The sequence below is a fragment of the Anabas testudineus genome, chromosome 15, assembly GCF_900324465.2.
Source record: "Anabas testudineus chromosome 15, fAnaTes1.2, whole genome shotgun sequence".
NCBI classification, from domain to species: Eukaryota; Metazoa; Chordata; class Actinopteri; order Anabantiformes; family Anabantidae; genus Anabas; species Anabas testudineus.
This window is the reverse complement of record NC_046624.1, coordinates 15,706,200-15,723,780: the sequence shown is the minus strand read 5'-3', so window position 1 is coordinate 15,723,780 and position 17,581 is coordinate 15,706,200. Positions and strand designations below refer to the sequence as shown.

Here is a 17,581-nt window from a genome sequence, read left to right as displayed (position 1 = left end):
TTTTCACACCAAATATTCTCTTCTGTTGTTTGTCTTATTTAGTTGTTATTTATAACTTAACATTTCATAAGACGAATCTCTGACAGGGTTTCCAGTCACCTGTAAATCCAGTTTACTAAATGACTTGCAGTTTGTGCTACTTCAATTGAAATTAGATCTTATTTATCTAAATTAATTGGAGATGAAAATACATAAATCCGGTGTCTAGTTTATTTCTGTTTGACTTTAAATAGATGTGTGGCGACCACTGTGAGCAGCCCATGTCTCTTTGCGACCTTTTCGTTAGATGCTACATTGTGGTCGGCATTTTTCATTTTGCTTGAATAAATGATGAACTTTAAAGTTCTAGGAGTTGTGAAAATCTTGATTGATTTCTTTTAGCTGCCGGGGACATGAAGACATAGTGCAGCATGTTGTGTGCGCTCTGGCGCCATCCTTCCTCCAGCGGAGGGATCAGCGCTGCGCTACCTCTCCACACTCCCCCAGCTCTGCGCTCTTTGGCTGCCCGTGGTGTCTGTCAACGTGAAGGAAAAGGAAAAAAATAGTTTTAAAAGAAAAATCTGAGCAATTTTTCTATTGGTAGGCGGGCTGCTCGTGAAGGGAACAATCGGGTTGACTTTGCCAGGGAGCCACCTAAAAGCATATCGGGTTACTTTGAGTGACAGCGTAACCATGGCAAATAATTTGACCAAGGCTATTGTCTTATCCTCGCCATCCCCGGGTCAGATAACCGACCAATCAGAGTTCATATAATCGCATGTCTTGCCAGCTTAGAATAATATTATTAAAACGAGCCAGCGAGCCCGGTCTCCGGGAGTAGGTTATGTTGAAACGGCATCGAAAAGGTTGAGGAGCACGGTGGAAGGAGTAGCAACTTTCTCTCTTTCTCACCAACTTTATGAGGATCTGTCGCCTCGGGTTTTGCATGGCTGAATGGACTTGAGTTTACTTCACAATACGCACTTGGATATTATCTAACCTTGGGCAGTTTGAGATTTAAGCAGTTCTTTTGGGGATCCTCTGTCGCTTTTGGACTTAATGCGTTTTGATTTAATGTGAGACTGAGAGGAGAGACGTGGAAGTACGGCTCAATTTGATCTGTAGCCTACTGGTTTACGTTGTCGCCATGTCCATGCTTCCGACGTTTGGTTTTACGCAGGAACAAGTGGCGTGTGTCTGCGAAGTGCTCCAACAAGGGGGGAACATCGAGCGGTTGGGGCGATTCCTGTGGTCCCTCCCGGCGTGTGAACACCTCCACAAAAATGAGAGCGTCCTCAAAGCGAAAGCCGTGGTCGCTTTCCACCGGGGGAACTTTCGAGAGCTCTATAAGATCCTAGAGAGCCACCAGTTTTCGCCGCACAACCACCCGAAGCTCCAGCAGCTGTGGCTCAAAGCGCACTACATCGAGGCGGAGAAGCTGAGAGGCCGCCCGCTCGGAGCCGTGGGGAAGTATCGCGTCAGGAGAAAGTTCCCCCTGCCCCGCTCCATTTGGGACGGAGAAGAAACCAGTTACTGCTTCAAGGAGAAGAGCAGGAGCATCCTTCGCGAGTGGTACACCCACAACCCTTACCCTTCCCCGCGGGAGAAAAGAGAGCTGGCTGAGGCCACGGGACTCACCACCACGCAGGTCAGCAACTGGTTCAAAAACCGACGGCAGCGGGACCGAGCGGCGGAGGCAAAGGAAAGGTGAGAGGAAAATACAGACTCTTTAAACAGATATCAGACTTTCTCATCATTACGACAGCTAGCAGAAATAGGCAGAAGTTATATTTAAACAGAAATGTTTAGTCACACAACCAGACTGTGCTCATGTGCAAATAATTGACCTACATCTGCTCATTTATAGCTTTAACCAAACATCAATACGCGTAATTTCAGAGCTTAACTCGGCGCTGCACGTCTCTGTGTCTGCTGCTAACAAACTGTATTAGGAGAGGGCACTTTTCCACACTTCTAGCTTTAGTAAAGTCACGTCAGATCTGCTATTTGTGGTGTTTGTGATAATTGTGAAGGCCGCACATGAAAGTTGAAACGCAGAAAATTAAAGGTTTGTTGTCACGGAAATTGCCAGGTTATAAAAGTTGTATTTACCCTGCTTTTATGTTTTAGTAATCACACTGATTATAACATGAAATTTAACTTTCACAGTAGGGTCAGAGATTGAAATGCTTGTTAACCCTGCAGATACTGGAGGGAACAGAGCAGACACGTGAGAAAACACCTCAGAACACGATTAAAGGCTGTTTTGTGGTGTAATTGATGTGGCGGGCTGTTTAGCCTCCATATCAGCCTCGTTGACATTTCATTAGGAGCGGTTTGTGCATTTCAAAGTTTGGAAATTACACAGGCAGCCGTGCACAGGGGTATGGGGAGACATGTTTGAGTCAGGTGTTCGCTGGGCTGGTGTCTCCTTTCACCCTCTGGCCACTAATTCGGGCTGAAAGCTCCACGTAAATCATGTCTTCTCACTGAGGAAAGCAGATGAACTGTGCCACACGAAACACGCACAGGTTCAGTAGTCAAACAGATGTATTGTGTTCGGGTACTTTTCACTACTGTGCGCCGCCGTGACCTGAGCCATGGCCTCTAATTGTTTCAGGGACTTGGTTCACTAATAGTTTACACACTGGCACATGTGTATTAACACATTCATAACTGATTAATTAGCCATTTTTAGACCAAGTGTTTATATATTAACGATGGATGTTATGGCTGTGGCGCAATGTAATTGGTGTGCCACTAATACACGTAGCATGTACGGATCTATTTTTGCTGAGTGTGTGTGTGTGTGTGTGTGTGTGTGTGTGTGTGTGTGTGTGTGTGTGTGTGTGTGTGTGTGTGTGAGACGTTATTTAGTCACAAATAATAATAATTATTTCCATATTTGATGCTGTAGTCTCTCTAGTTTCACACCTGTTTACTTTATTGTTTGCTCCACATTGAATCTTCAGATTTTTATTATTATGTTTCAGTTTGACTGAAAACTGATTTGATTTTATTTTCTCAGAGAAAACAACGAGAACTCCAACAGCAATAGTCACAACCCATTGACTTCTTCCATGAATGGAAATAAAACTCTATTGGGGAGCTCAGACGACGATAAAACGCCCTCGGGGACCCCAGATCACACGTCTCCGAGCCCGGCTCTGCTTCACGGCTCAAACACCGGTTTACCGTCCCTGCACGGTCTGGCGCCGCCGCCGGGCCCCAGCGCCATCCCGGTACCCAGCGGTGTAGACAGTGTGCACCATCACCACTCTTTGCACCATGACACCATACTGAACCCTATGTCTTCTAATCTGGTGGACCTCGGCTCTTAAAAATCCGGCGCAGCAGAGGGACAGAGAGCGCCGGTTTCTTGGAAAAGTAATTTACGACGTGGCGTGAGACACAAGCTCCTAACACTTGCGGCAAGGTGCAAGGCAGACAGACTGCAACAGTGCGAAAACAGCCACCGTAACAAATCATTTAGTCTCATATTCAACTTTTAAAGTCTTGTTTAAACAAGTGGGAAAATCTGCCGGTGGGCGCAGCGCCTCCATCATCCCCAAATTAAAGGTCTGCTTGTTTCGAGGATTTTCTAGAAACAAGAGTCAAGGCAGAGGACTTTTTTTTTTTTAAAAAGCAGGTACCATTTTCTCATCCTATTGGCATATCTTCTCTTTAATGCTCTTATGTAAAATATCATTTTTGGTGGTGCTGCAGACAAAAGGCGAGAAGGGTCTTGGTCGTTTTAGGTAAAAAAAAAATAATATAAAAAGGAAAGAAAAAGATAAAAAAAGTATTTTACCGGAATGTAATAACGCTAACATATATTATTGTTGAAACAATAACAATAAAATGTCTTAGCTCTTGTTACTTTTACCGTTGTTTTCTTAGGGGTTTAGATATATCAACAGGTCCCCATCGCCTTTTTGTTTACATGAGATCCATAAGCATTTTATTTTGTTTTCTTTTGGGAACGGGATGGACATTATGATGGGGTATGATATCCTCAAGTGTCTTATAAGAGCCGTGGTGATGAGGAGATGAAATATCTTAATCTCTTGATATTCTTATTTTCATTTTCACTCGGAAAGAGACTGCATGTAAACTTTGCGACAAATGATGAAACGTAAAAACGATTCACCTATAGTTTCATATACCCTTTACAATAAAAGAAAAAGAACTACATGGATTAAATTCTGAATGTTTCTTGACATTTTTCAGCAACTGTTTTCTACAGTTTTACCCATTTTTTTAAACCATTCAAGCTGGGTGACATTAAAATATATATATATATTTAAAGAAGATAAATATCCCCTAACTAGAAATGTTTAAAAGCAGCTAAAGGAAAACATCCATCTTTACACAATCACAGGTTATATTATTGTTTTAAACAGCTCAAATCCACACTTCTCTTTAATTTCCTCTGATCTTCTGAATGTGCGTTCAGCCACAAGCTCCTTAATGACGTTAGGGAAATGTAGAATCAGATGACATTACCTCAAATCAGGACCTCTTAGCCTTTGACACACAGCCTTTGCCTGTTCTGAGAAAGGAGATGTTGTGTGTCTGATCATACATGCTGCAAGGGAAGTCGTTAAAGAGGAAAACTGTCTATTTCTACCCATTCCCTGCAAATAATCTCCAGGCTTGTGCAGCTGAAATGAATATAATTTAAAAATAGTGCATTACATAAATTGATTTGAAATACAAAAGTTACCTTAACGCGCTTCTTATTTTTAAATTATTTGTAGAAACATTTCTAAGTAGTTATTCCCGATTTAAGGTCAAAGTTTACTCAAAGCCATTATTGCCGATGTTGAAATGACAGCGAGGGAAAAAAAAAAGGAAACTTATCGACACTTAATCCGGTTTTTGTAAAAATAACCCTGTGAAGAGACCACAGTCTGTGGCATGAGGCCATTCTCCGGGCACGTTTCACTGGAGGTGCTTCTCTAACTGGGAACCTTGATGCTCAAGTGATGACACCTCATCTTTCCGCAGTCGGCTGAGGAGAACAAAAGTGTCGTAGTGTTTGGTGGAGGAAAAAGAAACAGAGCTGGAAACGGGCGCTGAAAGAAGACACTTTGTTTGAACAGCTTCAGCCCCTCCTCTCCCTCAGTCTGCTGCCCGAGTAGAATAAACCGAAAACAACATGTTTTCTGCCTTTTCGTACTTCGATTAGTGGCTTCAGTACTTTCCCTCTTCTGTAGTCAGGTGGGTTTAGACTGTGGTCGATGCACTTTCTGCCTTCATATCACTATAATAACTTTAAAACGACCTTTTGTACATATTTCTATCATGTTTGTGCAGTTGATTATAGTGTTGTTCCTCTCAAAGTTGGCCTGTAGTCCATTAACGATGCGCACTCTGATTGTATACACACTATGATGACCTGAACCATTGGTTATATCAGCATATTACTCTCAGCAGGTGACAGGATGCTGTTTGGCTCGCATATGGGTGGAGAACTACTCTGAAACAACAGCAAAGGGATATTATGGTGGGGTAATAAATTATCTTGAAGGCCCGGGCGGCTCTAATGTGAGTGTAAATATGAAAAGTGCACACAAAGAGCGTGTCAACTGTCTCCCTCCTGTCTGTAAATGTGAGGGATCAGTCGCACCTTGTTGGGCACAGCTCCTGGCACAGGAAGGTCAATTACACATGCAACTCAAAGCCCATACTTTATAATTAACGAGGACTTCGGGGCATATGGGTCTACTCAAAATAAGCCTATAACAGCGGCTTGTGAGGAGACATAACACGGAATAGTTGGTCTCACACCAAACCAATCCTGTAAACCCACAAAGAGCTCTGATTTGGGTCTCACTCTCTCTCTTGTTTCCCATAAGGACTGAAATGTTGAAACGTGAACTTGAACTGGCATTGTGCGCCCTGGGAGGGGAGAGGAGGCTATTAAACGTGTTTTGGGAAGAAGATGTTAGGAAAATCCGCCTGCATTGAAGAAGCGGCCTAACAAGGCGCGCTGGTTATAAACCGAGCTGCCTTATGGGAATAACGAGCCCACCAAAAGCAGCAGACGAGGATGATAAACAGTTAGACAGTTAGACAGGTGTGAACTCGTCGTGGTTTGTAGCGCAAATTCAACTGCAGCAGGCGATTTAATCGCTTGTCAGTTCACCACGGGGTGAGGATGTGTCGGAGATTAAACTTCAGTCGTTCAGCAACTTTAGGCAAACAACTCAATACCACTGTGCCCCGAGTCATGAAGCAATCAGGAGAGAATGCCGAGTGTTGGACTCGTAAAGATCACATCAGCACTGTTTTATTAAGCAGAGTGTTTGTAGGATTTGCTTTTGTTAGTGAATTAGTGAATTAGTGTCGTCAACAAAGTTACAGCGCTGCGTAAAATGGATCGAACATGAACTGAATAATACACTGCACCAAAAAACAAAATCACAGTAATGAAAGCTAGAAATAAATGCACTGTTGCATGATTGTAACAACTATTATTAATCTATTTAGACTATATGTAATTATATATATCGTCATATTCATATTATACTATGTGCATTTAGATTTACAGCTCGTTTTTTTTTTTTTTGCATTTAGTAAATAAGTTTGATTTAAAAAAATCTATGTGTAAAAAAAAAACAAAACAGCTAAACATATTCTACTCATTGTCGCCTTAGGCCATTTGAAAGAGATTTAAAGGTTGCCAACGTATTTGTTAGAAGACCATTTAAATGACTGGTCTGTTATTATCAACAGGTTTTAGTTCTTTTTTCCTTTCGGTAATTATTTGGATTTGTCAGGTCTGGATCCGCGTCGTTTGCTCAACAATAGGGCAGAAATACAAGTAGAGAAGGAGAAAAAGACATGAAGATGGTTTCATATTTCCATGTTGGGTTATCGAAGAGATAGTGAAATGAAAAAACGTTCAATAGAAGCGTTTACATTTGTACATTATTTAGGACTTTTTGTTGAAGGTGTTAAATACAGTAGGTCCCACTAGTAGAATATTACTTTTATTTATTATTGCTAAATGAGGAGAGGACATTAACCTTGTGGGATTTTTAATTGGCTGCTTATTTTAAGTTTCGATTTTATTTTAAAATTGTGTTAAAAATGTTTCAGCTCAGTCAATGAACGAGAGATTTATCGGTTTATTTAATTCACACCAATGTGCTAAACTGGAGATTAAAGGTTTTCTAAATGAGTCTCACATACTCATTTAGCCTGTGGCATTTTGTTAACACGCCACATAGAAATGTCAGGTACAATGATGATAACTATAATGTGAAACATTATTGGTCTCAGTGGGGAAATTCTCTTTTCACTCCGACCCCCTTGAGAGAGGTCAGAGGTCAAACTTTTATAGAAGCAGACTCAGAGCTGGTAGTTTGTTTTGCTCAAGGAAACTTCAGAAGAATCTCAGGTCCTCCGGATCATGGATGGTTTGTTAAAGCTCCTTCAGTTTAGAGATGAGAATCACTGGTTTTAAAAAGATCTCAGTCATTTTACAGACTAAATATTCAAAAGTGGCACAGGTCAAATTCCAAAAAAAGGACCCAGTTAAATGTCAAAAATGAACTGTTCACACCAGATGGCATCAAGTGTGAACAGCTCATGGCTCTTGTTGCTGAAAGAGTTCAGAGGCAGTGCTAACAAGTGAGTAAGATAGCTGGGATTTACATTACTGATATAATGTGACTGCAAAGTGGAAAAGGTTTCAGTCAAATACAAGACTAACAACTGGTTTCACCATCACTATCATTACATGTTCACTATTTACTGTGGGCGTCCACAGCAACACGAGAGCCGTATATACATTTGTTAAAACCTTCAAATCAAGATTTTAAAAAGACCCTTTAAAGGTCCCGTGTTTGCTTCATTCCTCTTTGATAATGTGGAAACCATGAATGAATGAAGTAAACATCTCCCCCTAAAACTAAAAAACTAAAATATAAATAAGATCTTCTACCTTTAATATTATAGCAGAAATCCCAGCATGTTCATTATATAATAATTCAGTTATATCTATTTTGTTTGTATTCTTCTAATTCATATTGGTGCAAATGTTAAAAAGGCAGATTACTGATGTTATGAAATTAAGTTTAAATAGCTTCATTGTGATTCTTGTATGAAATAAATCCAAAATGTATGGCAGGAAATAACTGCTGAGTTGAGGGACTTTTTGGCTTCACCTAAAGAGAACATGGATTCAAATTGAATTCAAAATGTTTAACAGACTGTGTGCTTCTGGCTGATACGCTGACAGGCAGTGTTTTCAGACGTAAAGGAAAAGATTAAATCGTGCACATTTCCAGGCCAAGAACTCTGAAGAACACCCAAACACACCGAAGGATAAAATTCACGAGTGGCACGAAAGTCCTTGTTTTCTGTGCCTTGTCCAAAACCAGCCGTTGATTAGAAAGACAAGTCAAACTCCAGAGTAGAACACGAAACGCTAACAGATGCTAACAGCAACATATAAAACACAGTTTTATATGTTCTTACTCAAAAATTTAATGACAGGTATTTTTTAAATAAATTAAAAATCAAAGATTGATTTGCTGTTGTTACAGTTTCTGTACATGTGGCCAATAAAGCAGTTTATATCATATTATCAATTATAACTACGACATAAAAAAAGATTTAAACTAATAATTTATTTACAAATCTTACACATTTACACTTCAAATCATTTAATCAGCCTATTAACCACTGCATATTAAAACAACTATTGACCAAAAGCTTTAGTTTGAAATACTATACAGAGATTTTTCACCCACAACATGTCCAACATATAACACCTCTTTTTTGGTTTCTATTTAATTTTACAGCACAGCGAGGTCAAACACAGTGGTGGTGTTTATTGATGAACAAATCAATTTCAGCTTCTCCTCAACCATTAGGCATTTTGGTGTATCAGGTGTGTCCCATAAAAAAGGATAAAACAGTAGGGGGTTTGGGGAGTGAGGAGGAGTTGGGGTTCGAGGGGGGTGCACGGTGTTGAGTTACGGGAGAGAGAGAGAGAGCGAGGGATGGCTAGGGGAGTATGAGCATTAATGCACTCCCTGTGTGCTGGACGCGTACTGTTACAAAGCAGAAACACACTCTCTCACACACACAAGCACACCACGGGCGCCCTTTGCTTGAGTGAAAGGTCACCTTGCAGACCAAGTCCTGAGTCAAGGAGAGACCTAGCAACACATGAAGACTGAAGTTCGAGTGGAACATTGAACTTCTTTAGCTTTGTTTTTTATTTTAAACTGTGATAACAGCAGCACTTTACTTAAAGTCCCCTTGTTTAGCATTTATAAGTAATATAGTTGTACACATCATCAAGTGTTTATTCATGTACAGCATTGTGCAACTGCATTTTTCTACATTGTTGTTTACAATCCATTTAGACAATAACCTCAAAGAAGGAGTTATAGCTGTTGACAAATCCATTAGCTAACCCCTAAATATGCTACACATGCTATAAACCATTTATTAAGCATTTACACACATTCTAACTAAGTGGAGCACTAATGTGCTGTGTTGTGATGAAAGATGCACAGGTTTAAAAAGAGCCAAAGTGTTTGGATTCAAGCATGTGTGGGTGTAAAAGGTGACGAGGAGAGGGTTGCAGTATTCTTTAATGTGTTTGTACACTTGTTTATGTGTGTGTGTTTGTGTGTTTGCAGTTAGAAAAGGGCTCACCAGGGTTTTCCCCCCTTTACTGTAAATTCCTAGATGGGAGACAGACACGGGCTATTCTGATCGCATTAGGTTCACTCCGATGGCTTTTCCAGCTATCGTCACTTGACACCGTTCCATTAAATCTGTCCAGAGTAAAGATTAACTACACCGTTCTTTATGCTTTCACTGGGTGTTTCCTCAGAACGCCAAGAGGCAGGTTAAATCATGCACACGGTTTTCATAGTGTGCTGTATTTTATGTTTAGTCCAGATAGCCCTTTACTTGAGGTGAGCAGAGTGTCGGTCAGATAAACAGTGGTGGAACTAGTTAATTCATCAGTTTAGTTGTAGTAGTCATATGATATTACAACAACATACAGAAATAATGTTTGTTTATAACTTTTCATGTCCTTGTTTTCTTTTTAGCCGAAACGCAGTGAAACTAAATATGTAAAATAAAAAATATACTCACATTTAAAACAATAAGAGCAAATAATTATTTTACCAAGACTAAATTAGGGTCCTGTTATAATTTTGTGATATAAGTATGACTAAAGATGTTTGACAGATTAGGTTCAGAAGCAGAAGACATTTCTCATTTCTTGTCGTCTGCTGATGTTTGAAACTTCAGGAAGGTGTGAAGTCGTTTTTATTTTAAGGGTTTTACTGATTCGAGTGTAGAGATGCAGTGATTAGATTTTTTGCATGCTCCTACCGAGAACTGAATATTGTTGTACTTCTTTTAGAGTGAAAACATGTTACACAATTACTTATTAAACATCCATCAGATGCTTTAGTGGATCAGACGTTGTGCTACTTGTTCATGTTCTGCTCTGAGCTTGTTTGCTCCAGCTCAGGTGCAGATGAAGGGAACTTCCTACTAATTTTGATCAATCAGTTTTTGTTAGTTGTGTACACTATGGCTGTTTGTTTTAGTGTATACAGTACAAGTTGTTCTTTTTCCAGCACACACACCAACAAGTTTAACCTGCCAGACTGTTGACTCAGCACTTTTCAGTGTTTTTAAATGTTGGTATTTTGCTGAAAAAAAAAGGCAACTTCTTGTTTTAAAAGCCAATAAAGATGATTACGTTGGCAATAACAGTTCAGTCACTCAGGTGCAAAGATGTTTTTGGTTTTTTTTTCACGCCCCTCTCTCCAATTATCCTGTAAAAGGCATCACAAAAGTTGAAGAGAAGAATGAAATTCAGTAGGTTTGAGGCAGGTTTGTGGGCTGTGGCTTCGTTCTCGTGCATTCCCTGCACCTGAGATGACAAGACTGAAACCAATCTGTAAAAGGAGAAGAAAAGGAAGATGAGGTGAGTCTAAATGAATGTCTCTGCTTGATAAACATGATGAACTGCTTTATATGATCCTGTGGGTGCAATAAACACACAGTGACCTGAGACATAGATGCACATGAAACCCAACCCCACCCTCCATACTGTATAGACCCACACTGTATTTCCTCCACTTAGTACTGTGTAGACTTGTTTAAAGTGTAACAAAACCTCAGAACAGATGTGATGAAAGGTAACTATTTGGTTTTCTCCATAATTTAGAGGAAAGCTGGTACACAATGTAAACACAGTTGGAACTGAACTCTGCTTCCACCTAGTGATCAGTAAGTGTAACTGCCAGAGGTGTAAAAGCACACAGACTCGATACTCAAGTAAAAGTACATGTAACTGCCTAAGACAGTATGTGACTATAAGTAGTAATACCATTTCAAATTCTAAATGTACTTAGTTACTTAAGGCTTCTGGAGACTGTGCATATACAGAAGGGTACAAGACACTTATACTTATTACTGTAATAGCATATTTAAATAGCTCTGCAGTTGTCATTATTGTTCTGTACTGCATTGCACAGCTTATATTTAAAGCAAAAGCTTCATGCCCTATGAGGTGAAACTCACCCCAATTTTCAAAATGCACAGTTGTGATGTAGGTCTTATAATTAATGAAACGTTAATTAAATGTTGATACTGAGTAGAAAATGCATGTATTGAGATCCCACTGCTTAGTTTCACAGTTATTCGAACATCTCACCTGCATGTTGGTGCTCCACAGAGCAGTAATAATCGGAAGTGTGCTGTGGAAAAAAAAAGATCCTGGAGCTGGATCCTGTCACACGATAGCAGACAAATATTGACCGGTGGATTCAATATCAGTAATGTAGTCATATCAGATATTATACTAAACATCCAAGTTGCAATCCAAGTTCTTGTTTAATGTGTGTTAAATGTGTGGTCATACTTGACTTAAGTCAAGTCTCCATCCTCCCCCCTGTTTTGCACCTCCTGCCTCTTTCTTCCTCTTCTTGATAACTTACACTAGACTGGTTTTCATGTTGTGGATTTCCCTTGTTTATTGCTTTTTCTCACTCACAGCAGTGGCAAATGCTTGACGTCCCTTTTTCTTTGTTGCCACTCACTTGCTGCTTGATTAGCTTCTCCACTGCACTTCAAACGCGTCTGGGTTTCAGTCATAGAAATCTTTTTAGTGAGAAATGCAGTAAACATGCCATGGGTATAATTCTACTGCACAATGAAAGGTAGGCATCGTTTGTAATTTATTATCCACTTGACTTGACACACATGTAACTGTACTGGGATGGATATGGAAGCCATGGATGTTGATATAGTATAAAGACATACACTGAATAAGTGAATCACAGTGAATGTCTTTTGACTAAATTAATTAATCTGAGAAACATGATTTGTGCCTCAGATTAATTTGACTTCCTTTTTATCAAGCCCGTTTGTCAACCTTGAGCTCATGATGACCCCTTGTGGTTAAACTAAGACATTATCTCTGCACCTTGTTTTCACAGTGGTATGCAAAGTAATTATGGAACTAACTCAAATCCAGGCTTCTGTAATTGTAAAAAAAATCTGAGCAGTAAATATTATTATTGTATTGAATGCTTATTTTAAATTACACAGGATGTGGTGGAGGATTTGTTCCATCATAATTTCATGACTTAAAAGATTGTGGAAAAAATGTAGATTAATAACTTATTCAACTTATGTATGAAGAGTTTCCAATTAAATGTCCAGTGTATGTTTTGTTCCTGCTTCTCCTCAGTAATACAAGTTGACTAATAAATAACAACATGTGGAGTTCTACAAAACCTGTTACGCATGCATGATTTATAAGCATCAGAGTGAATTCAGATTAACGCTGGTGTGGTCAGAGTTTGCAGTGTGGTAAAAACAAAACCCAAAACAAACAATGCAAACTACATGTTTTAAGGTGGATGCAAGTTTTTATAAATCAGTAGATGGCAGTGTAGCATAATGAGATATCTCACTACTCCACATGTACAGACTCAGAAAGGCGTCTGAGTGACAGAAGGTGCTGTGGGCATGTGTGAGAATATGTCTCTGTGACTCTGTAGGAACATTTATACCCACACATATAGTGTTTGCAGTCACACTCTGCATACATGTGACATTTGAATGAACAGAGGCGATGATGAGATACCTTAATCCCAGAACAAACAGGTCTCACTCATCTTTCCTCCCTGGGGCTTTATGGGCTACCAGTATGCTGAAGAGGATTACATCAGTGAAATCAAAAGAATGCACATTGCCCACTGACACCGTCACACTGAGAACAGACACCACTGAGTTGAGCCAATTGACCATTTTACACAGCTCTCAACCTCTCCCTTTGGCCTCTCTCGATTCTCTCCAACTGCTCAGATTCAATTTTGATAGTGTGTGTGCATGTGTGTGTGTACGGGTGTGTAAAGCAGAGAGAGGAGACAATGACAAATAACCAAAGACTTGATGTTAGAATAAAGAAACCACATATTATATTATTATATTATGTTATATTGTAGATACATAACACACTTTTGAAATTGATATTTGTTAGATTTACTTTATATTTTATATGTTCACAATAATTTAGACAGTATTTTAAATTGTTTTCTTTCTTCGCAGTGTGAAGCCTAATGAGGAATTTAGAGCACTTGAACTGGTGAAGGTTATTTCATGTTTTGACCTGTATGCTCCTGTGTGTGTGCTCCGGTTTCATCCACCTCCACAGTCATACATCAGGTCTCTGAGCTCTGAACACTCACAGGCTCTGTTTTCTTTCTCCTCACCCGTCTCTTATGGGAGCTGTGCAGCTGCTGCTGCTGCTGCTGCTGCTTGCTGAACTGGACTGAGTGAAGGGATTGCAGAGGACAAGGCCGGGCGCAGGCTTCAATAATGCATGTGTTTTGGAGGCCACCTCGGGACAGGGGCCGTCTTTAAAGAGGCGCTTTAAAGATGCTCCTCGACCGAATCATGTACAGGAACCTATTAAAAATAGAAAAAGTGGTTGGACAAAACAGCCAACTTCAGCTGAGAGCCTCTAGAGTCCTGGGCCAGTTATTAACTAGCAAGGTACGTACATCTTACATGAACCTCTTAAGTAGATACTCTCATAGACAATGAATTGCAAAGTGTGGATTCGAAGCAGGAATTTTAATAAAGTTTCTCCCTTTTTTCCAGCTGGTTAATCTTTTTCCAAGAGCAGTTATGACAAGTAAAACCTTTCAGTTGAATAAAGCATGCTGAATATGTGAGGACGGAAGTGGACAATGGGAACTTCAGCATGAGGAGACTATAATTTGGCTTCTCCTACAGTAAGTTCTCTTCAATGTCACCACAGAGTACATGTTAATTCAGGTATTTATCATTTTTTATATGTTTTTATATTTTCATTGCATATTATCCTGTGTTTAGGGTATAAAGGTGGGTACGAAGTAGGGACATAAAGTTACTTATGGTGTGTAACATACATTCGCCTCCTGCCATGATTTAATGGGGTGATGAGGCCGTGTTGCCGTTCACGTTTTACAAGCCGAGTAAGTCCTTCTCTGTTGCCTGCTGTCGGCCCTTTTTATCCGCAATAGGGGAGTTAAACTCTGAAAGACCTGCTCCAGCAGACACCAATACACCCCCCCATCACCTCCACCAGTTACCATCCCCCCCATCACACATGTCAGTCAGTCACTTGGCTCCTCTCCGGCCTCAGTAAATCTCTGGCTATCAGTTTTGAAAAATTTACCAGGGATCTGGGGTTCCATTACACTCTCTGGCGTCTGAATCCTTGATCTAGTACTAAATGGAGAAGCTGGTCCGGTGTTCCAACATCATTTGACTTTCATGCAATGAAACTTTAATGAATGTGCCCTGTACAGTGTGTATACAGTAAGTGTATGTGTGCTGGCAGGGCAGTGCGTGCGTACCATGTGGTAACATCACTTAGAACAGCCTACACTCCTCTGGATAAGGTGACTTTAAACATGTCATGCTGACATTTGAGGAAGTCCTGAATAAAATATCTAGATTGTTTCCATGTGATGTAATAACCACTTGAAAGCAGACTTCTGCTTCTCTTTGTCCTCCATTTTGGAGGCACTTGACATGAAACAAACTGTTTGGAAAGACAAGCTCTGGAGTCATGACTTCCACGGTTTACCTCTAGATGGCAGTCAAGGAACACGTTTGACTCCCGGATCCGCGCAACCTTCAATCTGTCCGGCTCTGCACCTGCCTCGGTCGATGGTATCCTTACACGGTGTGGACTATCCTCTGGTCGGGGCTGTTTGTGAGCTTGGGAAGCTTGGCATCCCGGGTAATCCATCCTATGTCTTTGTAAATGGAGGTTAAATTGATAAGGACACTGAGGCCCCGGTCAATCTGCGACCCTTTGTTAAGCGCATGGACACAAAAAGCAGGCGGACAGGCTTTACCAAGCCGATGTGGTTTTAAGGTGTGCCACATATTAGACCAATCACTGTTACGCGCTGAACCATTGCAATTATGGTTTTACTGCATAAAAAAGCTTCTGTGAGTTTCTCTGTTGTCGTTATTAAGCATTTGAAGAACACAATTTGTCCTGCACAAAATCTCCATCCGTTTTTATTCATCCACACAGAAACAGTTGCAATTACAAAAACGATGATGACAGTGTCGCTTTAGTTGTTTAGAAATACAACAAATGACCTCATTTAACTATGATACTGTGAACATATGGAGATTTTTCCTGAGACATTTCCCATCAGAATAATACACCAGTTACATTTGGTCTTTTTATTAAGAAAAATAAACAGCAATTTTCTGACAGTACAATTTCAATTAAATTAATCATTATTTAGCCTCAATTTAGAAGTCAGACAATAACACATGCCACACTTTGTGATGACTCTTTAATTCTCTACATATACCTCGTTTCAGAATTAGCTTAATTTTCACGTATTACGGTGCCAAATCTTAATGGTTAAAGAAAAAAAACAGGAGTCAATGTGTGAAGTGTCTGAGCACAGCGGGACCGGGTGTCCGTGCCCAGGTTCATCCGGTGCTTTCAGTACCAGAGCAGGCAGGAGCTCCAGCTGACAGACAATAGCCTTCAGCATCAGACCAGGGAACAATCACCAATTCATGGAAGGAAATGGGGGAGTAAACGGGGGACGTGTCACCAAAACGCACCAAGTCTGTTTAGGTGGTTTGTTCTTTATAGACACACTTTGATAGACAAAATGTTTGAAACGCAAAAATGCAGCAGAATACAAGTGCAGAAAGAGGGAAAGTGTCTTTAATTAGATTTTAATTAGACGGTTTTAATTGTATTTTAAAAATAGCAGAGAGGCTGCTTACTCCCTGTAAATGTTAAATGACCTTCTAGATAATATTAAGTCATGACTCCTATGTTGGTACTCAAGTTTTAAGGTTAATGACCTTTTAACACAACTTGGCTGAAAAAGGAGGCGCAGCATAAAGCCATAATATAGAAAAGAGGATTTCACTTTAATCATTCAGTGGAGCTCAATGCTCAGCATAAACTCCCTCATCCTTCCCCTTTTATTTCTGGCACTTGTTTTGTATAATGTCTGTGTGTTCTCGGGGCCGTGCTCGGTGCATGCATCTCTATACTGCCATGCTAAGAAGGCCTGAGAACAGGGCTAGAAACACAGGTGCTGCGGCTCTATTTAAGCTGCTCAGCCCTCTGTCCACTCGGTGTGCACAAGGCGAGAGATCACAGCCTGCACCCAGAGCCCCCACCTCAACACACACAACCTCCATATGTGCTGTGCGTGAAAGGCTTTACGCGTGCACGCGTGCGCGTGAGAGAAGGGTGGTCATGTCCGCTTGAGTAAGCTAGAGCTGGGGTTGCTTTCATGTTATGCTTGTTTTAAAAAGATGAGCCTTGTGCAATGGCAGTCCACACTAATAAGCATTAGACTGGAGTAATTCTTGACACCACACACACACACACACACACACACACACACACACACACACCTCCCAACCATGAAAGAGAGGGAGAATGACCCCATCTGCCTATATACTGCCTATATACAGTGGCCTATGAACGGTTACACATCGGTGATCCTGTATCATTGCTTCTTGCCTTCTGTGAAATCCAAATTATAATTTAGTAACACTGTCCTTGTCTTAGAGAGTGCGTGCATGTCTGTATGTATCTGTGTGAAAAAGAGATGTGTGCATGTGTGTGTGTGTGTGGTGGAGTTGGGGGTTTGATCAGGTGACAACAAGCGGCAGGTGCATGGCGCCTAACATTAGTAAAAACGCGCACCATTTACGCGCGTCAGAAGCATAATCGAAATTACTCAGAAAGTCAAAATGCCACACATCACACGACGTTTACCTGCTTGGAGCCACACCAAATTATAAAAGTGTCGACCTAACCCCATAACTACACATCACGATTATCATATAGCCTGTTTTTATGTCATTACAGCTGAGATTTATGGCACTTTTTTTAAATTCTGCTATAATGTATTAATCCCAAAGTCACGTTCAAAGCTGCGTCTATTTGCTGTAATTCTCCAAAATGTGTTCCAGGATCGGTGCGATTTAAGGGTGATGGGAAGGTGAGAATGTAATGTGTAATTAATGCAGACTCGTTTGTTTTGGCCTT

The 17,581-nt window shown here is 40.4% G+C and overlaps 1 protein-coding gene across 1 annotated transcript; it reads left to right on the top strand.

The window, feature by feature from the left end:
* Positions 1 to 639: 639 nt before the first annotated feature.
* six2a (SIX homeobox 2a) lies at positions 640 to 4,171 on the top strand. Its single transcript, XM_026353891.1, has 2 exons — positions 640 to 1,686; positions 3,008 to 4,171. The coding sequence occupies exons 1-2, from the start codon at positions 1,127 to 1,129 to the stop codon at positions 3,318 to 3,320; spliced, it is 873 nt and encodes a 290-aa protein (XP_026209676.1). The 5' UTR covers positions 640 to 1,126; the 3' UTR covers positions 3,321 to 4,171.
* Positions 4,172 to 17,581: the final 13,410 nt, after the last annotated feature.